Consider the following 10,000-nt stretch of genomic DNA (forward strand, 5'->3'; position numbering starts at 1 on the left):
AATATATATGATTCACTTGTGGTGACTGCAGTTGAAGTCGAGTTGTTAGTGTACATTCAGTTGAATATGCAGAAATCTTGAAGCTGTAGTTGTCGAAGTATCTTGTACCCAGATTTAATACAAGATACATGAAGGAATTGCTTGCACATAGAGGTTCTATATGAACCTGAAATTTTACGGCTGAAGCAGAAGTAAACGAACCATCGATTTAAAACGAAAGACTGCTTCAAAGAGTTTTCGTCGACTGTGCGGCTCCGAAATATAAGGTTTAACATATATTTGAACACTTACGCCATGATGATATTTCTACTTACATGTTGTTAAAAAGGACTTAATTTTCTTCAATTAGCTTCGTTCATTATCCTTAGGTCTTTCTTCTATTTTACACTTGACTCCACCGACTTCTTTAGGCCTAGACTCAAATTGTTAAAAGTCGTTCCATTCTCTGATTCTTTTACAAGACCATCTTGTTTTACAAAAATTTGATACTCAAAACACGATCTTGAATAAGGTATCCCTTGAAAGTACTTTCTGACGATTCTTTCTCTCAGGGATTTTTCATCTTTGTACTTCACGTTCTAAGAAGCACAGATGTGCGAGCTGAATTCAAACGCAAGACACAAAGGTGGATGATGAATGGTCTTTCATCCAATCACGTAGCAGACTGGCCTCACTCCACTAATGTGTGGCCAAATATCGCCGTAAATAGCCACGTCTACGAGTTCAATGAAAAACCAAAAACTACATCCCCGTCAGTGACTACCATCAGAAACCACAGTCCAATTGAAGCACCACAACACGGAGCCTTCACTACTGTGGACACGTAATCATCACGTGACAAGTACGTGATTGAAACTATCCAACGATATTGGTGGTCGAACTGCTGGGTTTCACTACGAGTAGACGAGAATTCAAACGAATTTGATTTGATTTGATTTCTGTATAGTATCCCCAATTAGTAGCACAGCTCTAGATAGAGCGGTTTTCAATTGAGTGTCGAAAGTAATTAGTGAATTACTTTGGTTTTGCATTACTTCACTCATGATTGGTTCAAAGTTTTCGCGCCACTTTTTCAACCAATCAGAACGGAAACCAAAACCAGTCGTGGCTAGCGCGTGCACATTTCCCCGCGCTTTGAGTCGGCTACGTGTAATTACTTCGAGTTTTGATTGGTTTACTGGATTGTCTCCGTCCTTTTTGATTCGCCAAAGTAACTACTTTGGTTTTCGTTTTAGGACACTCATTTGAAAACCGCTCTACACTTGACACATACATTAAAGAGAACAAAGACGGTAGGGGAGAATCTGCTGAATTTACTTAATTATTGTCTTTCATAGGCCGGTTTCGTAATCTCCCGCTTGACCGTAAGAAATGTTAGTTTTCTATCTTCGATCTGCAAGCGTGAAATTTGTGTTAGTGTGAATTAGTGAGTCTGCAATCCCTTTCCGTAGCTGCCATAGTAACTTTATTGAGAGCAATTGTACTGCTCCGGTCCAACCCGTAGAATACAGTAATTTGGTGAGTGCGTTACGCAATAAGTAATAAACCCGTACATAAACCCGTTGTGACAAATTGTTTGGTGCAGCAACACAATCGAGATGATCCTGTGACAGATTTTATAACCAACCTAGGTCATTTCAGGTCTGAGTCCTCGATAGATGATAATTAGACACAAAATTCTCTACTTCTCTGACTCCCCACATTCCAAAGCATCGATGGCCTCTCCTAATATGGTAACAAACCGATAAACGTCCATGAAACTGTTGTACAGCGGTGCAGGAGCAATTCTCATCACGTCGGGTTCACGTGTGTCAACCTGAAAGAAATTTAATAGGAAAAGAATTATAAAAGAATTCTCAAACTCTTCTGATAAAAGACCACAAGGCGTTTTTACGGACCGAACCTCACTTTTTTTACTGCTGACATATATTTAACAATTATCCTGTGAAATCGCGCGGAATATCGCCTGATACTTAGCCGACGAGGCCGTCGGCCAAGTGGCTAAAATCAGGCGATATTCCGCAAGAATGAGCAGGATAATTGTTCTATTATTCAACAAATTGATGACAAAGCATAATTTTCTACGTTTATTGGAAAAAAAAGCTGGATAACTACCATTTTTCTTCGCGACACACAAAATTACGCATATCGCAGGATATACGTTGAGTACGCACCACAAATATTGAGCGCCCTATGACCATATTTGGACATCAGGCGATATTCCGCGCGATTTTGCAGGATAATTAACAATTATTCCATGAGCGCGCGTTGGATATGAGATGATAGATAGCCAACGAGGCGCGTAGCGCTGAGTTGGCTATAATCATCTCATATCCAACAAGTGCCAGAGGAATAATTGTGTTGTTAAAAACGCCCCCAAAATATAGAAAACTAGACTAAAATAAAATAAAAAGGCCCAAAAAATCACGCATATGCTTGCCGTGTTTGTAGATCATGGTTTTAATGGCTCATGACTCATGATGGCTTAACCAATCAAAACTCTCAAATTGCATTATCCAATGATCCAGTTTTTAATAATAGGCCTTATTCACGATAGCCGCCATGTTGTTTTTCATATTGTCATGCAAATTAGCCATGCGTTATGCTGGGGGGCAAACATTGAAAAATCACCTCAACGAAATATTGAAATAACATTGCAAAAAGTCCATTTTAGTATTTAGAATTAAGTACCTTTTATAATTTTTTTTTTATCTTTTGATTGCCTTTGACATTTTGACTTTCTACTTCGTTATCTGCTCATTTTTCACTTGAAAAAACGTCGAAGTAACTTGTGTAATGATTGTATTTTACTGCTTAGGTGATAAACATTCAATGAACGCGAAACAAATCATCTGTGTGGCTAAGGTGTTCGTTATAACCTCTCGAACTTGTGTTGTTTGCCCCCTAAGAAGTGTGTAGCTAATTTGCATGATGATAGCAAATCCAACATAGCGGTCATCGTGAATAAGGTCTACTGTTAAATATACATTTGACGGTTTCTCCTCGAAATAAATGAGCACACCGTCGGCTTCCTTGGAGAATACCCTCGCTCTAGAGGGTAAAGGAATTACCGACGTTAAATAAGGTGTACCTTTCCCTTTACCGTGCATGGACAAAAAACGACTCACCACTACACCTCGTTTCTCAAGCTCATCATGAACAGATTTGATTGGCATCGAAAATTTGACCGAAAGCTGACAGCCGCGCTCCGATGGGTTGATTGGCGTTACTATGGATACATGAATGTTATTTCTTGGTGATTTCCCGTTCTGGAGTTGCTGTCTTTCTGTGAGTATTTCACCCTCGTTGTCTGGATTACCGAAATGGTACAAAAGGAGAAGCTCTAGATACGCTGAAAGAGAAACGTTTAGGAGATTCAAGAAAAGGAATGAAAATTAAAAAGTGAAATAAATATAAGCATACATAATTCTTCCTCCTCTTAGGTTCTCTTCAGCGCCAATAACACAAATCACGGAAGCACACAAAACAAATCCACTTTTACCACAGAATACCTTTAAACCGAGGGAAATAATGTTTACGAAGAAGAAGTGATTTGGAAAAACAATTAACTACAGAAAAGGGATAAAATATTTCTTAAAAACATTTTATGATTAAAGTGCCCCCGTGATCAAAAAAACCACTTCCTTTTTTCCTTCAGATTTTGAAAGTGTGTTTGCTTAACACCTGACTGGCAAAATTTTGATCTTTGATTTTTATCCAAAGGCCGCTTACTTTGAGTGTAAGTTTTGGATTTCACGATCCGCCATTACTCACGTTCAAAACTGACCGATTGGAACTCAGACGGTTGGATCCAGGGAAACGTGACGTCAGAGGCTCACTAGCTTAAAATTTCAGCGTGTGAACGCAGCTTATTATATATGCAAAGCGTGAGTTTAAAAGTCTGAAAGCCCAAAACCCCCGTGCTGCATATTAATTTTGCAGCGTACACACGTATTGCATTCTTAAACTAGTGAGCCTTTGACGTCATTTTCTCCTCGATCCAGCTCTCTCAAGAACATGATGTTAGTAATGGCGGACCATTAAATAGGAAAATTACAGTTAAAATAAAGAGGTGTCTTTTTGAAATGAAGGCTTAAAACGTGGGTCACTTAGTGTTTTGTTGACATAGTTTTGAATCCAAAGAAAAATATGAATTGATTTTTTGGTCACAGGGGAACTTTAAAAAGTTTGCTAAGAAAAATGGGTGACAAAAAAACGTGTAACGTATACGAAAAGAAAACGACAAAAATTAAACAAAAGGGTTTGCCACTTTGGTCCGTCTGGATATTTCAATTAGGCTTTAGGTTCTTGATGAAAGGCATTTCGAAAACTAAACACTCAAATTTCTCCTGGCACTTTTTTAAAACTCTAAACCTTTTGAAAGAAAGACAATTTAGAGTTCTAAGAAAGTGCCAGGGGAAATATGAGTGGAAGACTTTTTATTTCTTTGCGTCATACACTTTAAGCCTTTTTGATACATCATTGCCAAACCGGGCACATTCAGTTTACTGACTGGGACAACAGACAATTCAACACCGCTATCTCCGTGCCCTGTCCTATGCCAATAGTGTGTCGATTCTTTAACATTCAACAGAATTTAACAAACCAGGGTTGTAACACGGGGCCTGCCTACAATTCACAGTGCTTGAACGTAAGAGTTAAACATCCAAGCATTTGAAGAAGTGATTACGAAGGCAGGCTTAGGCAGCACTATCTCCCCCCCTCTCCCCCCCCCCCACCCCCCCACTTGTTTAAAGGCCTTGAATGTTGGTATGGCCGGAGATAAACCCAGGTCATCCCGCACGACAACTCAATGAACTACGCTTACCTGTTAAGAGTTTCGACTTCGTTCTCAATTGTTTCATCGATGTCTTAGCAAACACCTAAAGAGTAGTTAACACGAAAAAGAAACCATAAACAAGAATGTTAACGCACTAGGGAAGCTACTTGATCAAGACGTCTGTTATAATATCTAATAATTGCCAGCTTACAAGAGCTGCAACTCCCCCTCTTTTTTCCATATCAAAAAGTCTAATTAAATGATTCGCACTTGATGTTGCTTGCAAATGGGTTAAGTGAACTCGAAGAACGTCCTTTACACAGAGTTTGGAGACGACTGTTGGAATAATGCACTGAAGGTAGTTTCAAGGAATACCGACACCCCTTATTGTCTGGCGTCACTTCCGTTTCCGTCTACGCAGGCTTCTGTTCACACCAAAATTCCACTATTCACAACAACGCATCCATACATCCCATGGGTGAGTTAAAATGCAAAGCAACCGATTCGCAACTTACAAAAAAAAGCTTACGTTTAAGGCGCCAAGCAAAGACATCGTTGGTAATAACGGAGGGTTGGACAACTGAAAGCCAGCTGCCCCAGGAATTGGCTTGAATTCTGCAAGAAAAAAATTCAAAAGCTCGAGGTAACCTTTTCGGAACAAAAAACGAAGGCATGCATAAATAAACTCAGCACTTAGTCTGAAGAACGTTCTACAGCTGTGACTTTCATCAACTTAACATGTACAGCCAATAGGGAAAGAATTCAAAGAAAGCTCACCATGCTCCATTTCAAATCGGCTTTTTCTATCATGTCCCCACCATCCGGCGAATCTGAAGAGAAAATTAAAACGTCAGTGCAGTCTGCTATAATAAATCAACGGCAGAAGAAATCGCTTATCCTAACTTACGTGAAGAGAGTAGACCAATTTCAATATATTAAAATTCAGTTCAAAACAAAAGACATCATCTCGAGGCTCTGGGGAATAAATATAAAGTGATTTGTATGAGTTTATTCCCCAGGGCCACGATTTTAATGGACAAGAAATATTCTACCGTACTCTTCAAAGTGCACCTAAACTCAAATATTTTTTGGTTCCCAATATAAATCTCCCCAGCCAAAGCAAAAAAATGCCACCATTGTTACCCAGGATTTCGCTTTTCTGTGCCGTGCAAGCCACCTAACAACCTCGTTCCCAGGGGGAGAAAAGCCCTGGGAACGAGGTTGGCCACCTAAACTTCGCAGAACTAGCAGTAATTTGGACCCAGGACCGTGATGTGAGAAGCACCGATCTACTCTCGATTTTACGCCACAAACTGCTTTGCATTGCTGTCTTCAAAGATATTTGAAGGCAGCAAAACACATTTGCTTTTGATAGGGAGATTAATATTATATAAGATAACAAATTGGGCTTACGTGCATTTAAAGTTTAGAGTTTGTAACTGATCTTGGAAATCGAGCCTATACAATCTTTCACTTTTTTGTTTGGGGGTGGGGAGAAGCTTGGGTGCTGAGGGGGAGGGAGAGAGAGGGAGAGTCAATGGGTAGTGGAATTAAACAAAGTTTGATGTCATTCTGGATTTAAAAAATTTGAATGTTTCTTTGCATTTTGTTTATAAGAAAAGGACACTAATTACTATTAATGGCCCCATCCTTTTCTTTTTTAGCAAATAAGTGAGCATATAAAGGACGCTTGTCATAACTAATCCATGATCGGAAGACACCAGACAGGAGTGTCGAAACGTTCGGTCTTCGAATTGAACTACATTCACATTTATTCAAACCAGAGAAGCATCAAACTATGTCAGCGAGTAGTGGAATTGTTTTCTAGTACAAAATACTGCACTTAAGAAACTCGTAGAGAACTCTGCACGAAGGACACGAAAACGTATCCCTAAAAATAAAAATTCTCAAGATCCTAAGTATTACGCGATTATTCCATATTGTTCGCAATGGACAATCTTGGTAAAGTACACAACAAGAGGAGCGGTGGCCAACGGCAAAGCCACAAGACAACAATATCATTGGTTAAAAGAGGAAAGATAATCGCACTGCACGTGCGGCACTACCCTGGTTCCAGAGGTTTTCTTGAGCGGCGAAGACGAGTCGCGAAGCGGCGAGAAGAGAAAAACCTCTGGCTACCTTGGACTTGAATCTCACTTTCACGCACACACCAGCTGTCAAACTTGTCAAATTGATAATTAACAAAGGGTCCAATGGCAACTAAGCAATCTCGCGTCCCCTAGGTATTGCCAATCAAACGAACCAATCATATTGATTTGCGTGTTTGTCAAAATATCAACCAATCCGAGCCTAAGGGTCAGATCCTGATCCTGGCGTGTGCATGAAAGTGAGATTCAAGTCCAAGGTAACCAGAGGTTTTTCTCCTCTCACCACTTCGCTGCTCTCTCGCGGCTCAACAAAAACGTCTGGGACCAAGGTTGTGCGGCACGTATTTTGTGCATTTATCTCCCGTACTCGTCAAAACAACGACTTAAAATCACCAACTTTCAGGCTTTGATGACAACCTGGACAAACAACAGTGAATTTTTCCTTCTCTCTCTTTGCTTCAAACCCGTACATACATGTACCAATCTGGTTGTAGCATAATTTGCCCATTTGTACAACATAAACATGATGGAAACATCGTGAAACACTTAAGGTGCGTTCGATTGACCATATTCCGGAATAGGAATACATACATGGAAGAGAAGTTAAGAAATCCTTTCGATTTTAAGGAGATTCACATTAAAAATTGTCAAACACCTGCTAAAATTCTATTTTAAACATATCTTTATTATCCTTGTTGCTTCAAAACGCCAGACATACCGTTTTAAATCATCACTCCGCGTATTCTTATTCTGGAATAGGATCAATCGAACGCACCCTTAAAATAGCTCAAACTAGTAGTTCGAAGTGACGCTTTCGTCGCCAAAGACGTCGTGGTTTCTTAAACTCCCTAATACGTAGTTTAAGATCTGCGACGCGACGGCAACGAAAACTTCATTTAAAATTGCAACTTCGCTTAATTGATCTTTTTCGTCATTATGTCGGCTTGTCTTACTTCCAAAAGCTAGTGTAACTTTCCAGGAACTGAATTAGAAGGTGCGGTGTTGAAGCTAAGACAGAAAATTCAAATTCGCTGTCTTGTGTTCACGTTCTCTGAAAAACTTGAGAATTGGTAATTTCACGTCAAAGCTATTGTTTTTGCTCATTAATTATGCATAATTTGTGACGTTTTCGTTGCCGTCGCGTACAACGACGTGAAGTCACCAAATTTGCGGTTTTGACCACAATGCGAGCGTACAAAATGTGAATCTTTCATTATCTGTTTTTACTCTGAAACCGCTCAGGAAACTTCGCCCACATTGTAGAGCACGAACGAGATGGAATAATTGCGAAAAACTTACGATAGTGCAAACCTACATTTTGAGGTGACCTTTTCATTGACCTCGCCGTCGTAGATCATCAAGCTCTCAGTGTTCAAATGTAAGTCTAATCAGATCAAAACATTTGATATCAAATGTTGGTTTTTGCTGTGAGGGGAAATCCGGAGTACCCGGAGAAAAACCTCTCGAGCACAAGGCCCCGCCAACTAAGAGAAACGAAGAGGGCGATGGGAACGCGAATGAATAGAGAACCAACAAACTCAACCCACTTATGACATCACGTCTGTAAATGGAACCCAGGCCACGTTGGTGCACAGGGAAGCGATCTCCTCGACGCCTCCATCCTGCTCCTCGGTTGAAGTCAATTTTTTTTCACTCTCGCCACAATTTCGCTCGTCCCGACCCACTGAGAGCCTGGAACAGACTAACCGAGATCTAAAGATTCACCATTGTATGCCAACGTTGTCTTCAAAAGCTTATAGGTGGTTTTCACGTGATGTCAACGCCGTCATGTTGGTGGACGGAAACAAAAGATCTCTGATTCGCTCCTTTTGTTCGTCCACCAGCAATTGTACATTGCAGCATTGTTATCAGTGGGCGCGATCCATTCAACCAAAATTTCCGGAAATTTCGGTCCAAAACTCAATGGATCGACCGGTTCGGTCCAACCGGAAAAGTTTCGAAAAAACTGGTCCACCTTTTGAGGTGGTCCTCTTTTCCCGGTCGGACCGGTCGGAAATTTTGGTTGAATGGATCGCGCCCAGTGTCTGCCTTTACCCAACAATTTCAAGTTGTTCTTTTGCAGAAAAAAACAACAAGAAATGTACAGAAATGCATGCCCCACGTGCAGTGTGCTTTTTTCACGTGTCCAAAAATATCTTGTTTTAGTGGCGTCGCCGTTGTAAAGTACCCCCATCCAATAACGTACCTTGGAAGGTCAAAGTTATAAGCGTGCCTTTCGTGGATAAAAGCTCCAGCTATTGCACCAGGTCCGGCATTGAGATACTGTAAAATGAAGGCAAAAATGAAGCAGTTAATAAAATAAAAAAAACTGACTAACGAGAGCAAATGACAGATCCTTTCCAGGAATCCGCCAAAAGGTTTTAAGTTTTTTTTCTCAAGAATTAAAGGGTGAACCTTAATCGAGTCGAGGGACAGGACTCGAACAAATGTAAGGCGCATTATCTGACCAAACGAATTAACTCGAGACAAAGTTTAGATTTGAAGCGTTCCCACCGTTCGCGCAAATGACTAGGCTGGTGTAAAACAAGTTTAAACTTAGCTTCCACGCTTGGTAGTTTGAAACTTGTGGATATAAGACAAGAGACGAAAGTGCTAGCCACACATGGGAGCATGCATAAACAAGGTACAGCAGCAGTAGAAAGCTGGGGGGAGAAGAACATATTCAAAAAACATTTAAAAATACAGAGGAATAACATTTACTGAACAGGAAAGAAATCTATACATGTCCAGTGCAAGTGAATAATTATGAGATTCATGGTATACAATGTGTCACAAGGTGTCTCCTTAAGCCTGAGATCTTCATTCTCTAGTTTCTCAAATCCCATAAAACACGTCTTTTATCCCCCAAACATTTGCATAGGCATTGTTTTTCGATTTCTCTTGGGACATCTTCATGGGGGTGATGCATTATGGGATTTGGGAAAGTAGAGAATGTATTACTTTTTGGATACGGTTCTGATTATGGTCAAAGTTAGAGCGTCACTTTGTGACGCCTACGTGTATCACGTGAATCACATTGGCACCATATTGGTGGGCTAAAGCAAAAAGATATGTCACTTTGTTCATCCACCCAGCGTAGAGTTCTAAAAAG

General features: G+C 40.3%; 2 protein-coding genes across 4 annotated transcripts in view; one reads left to right on the forward strand and one right to left on the reverse strand.

The window, feature by feature from the left end:
• Positions 1-1,630, forward strand: part of LOC138003355 (mucin-2-like) — a 35,100-nt gene extending 33,470 nt beyond the window's left edge. For both annotated transcript variants that reach the window (XM_068849377.1, XM_068849378.1), the window contains one exon: positions 552-1,630. In XM_068849377.1, coding sequence (XP_068705478.1) covers positions 552-827 — 276 coding nt within the window. In that variant the 3' untranslated portion in view covers positions 828-1,630. The remainder of the gene's footprint in view (positions 1-551) is intronic.
• The window catches only part of LOC138003359 (kynureninase-like), a 21,231-nt gene continuing 12,481 nt past the window's right edge, over positions 1,251-10,000 (reverse strand). The window contains exons 9-14 of one of the 2 annotated variants that reach the window (XM_068849386.1): positions 9,095-9,171; positions 5,558-5,610; positions 5,310-5,395; positions 4,829-4,883; positions 3,129-3,352; positions 1,251-1,816 (exon numbers count right to left, since the gene is read on the reverse strand). In XM_068849386.1, coding sequence (XP_068705487.1) covers positions 1,682-1,816; positions 3,129-3,352; positions 4,829-4,883; positions 5,310-5,395; positions 5,558-5,610; positions 9,095-9,171 — 630 coding nt within the window. In that variant the 3' untranslated portion in view covers positions 1,251-1,681. The remainder of the gene's footprint in view (positions 1,817-3,128; positions 3,353-4,828; positions 4,884-5,309; positions 5,396-5,557; positions 5,611-9,094; positions 9,172-10,000) is intronic. The other variant, XM_068849387.1, reaches the window with a different exon arrangement.

This window comes from Montipora foliosa, chromosome 5, assembly GCF_036669935.1.
Source record: "Montipora foliosa isolate CH-2021 chromosome 5, ASM3666993v2, whole genome shotgun sequence".
Classification (NCBI taxonomy): domain Eukaryota; kingdom Metazoa; phylum Cnidaria; class Anthozoa; order Scleractinia; family Acroporidae; genus Montipora; species Montipora foliosa.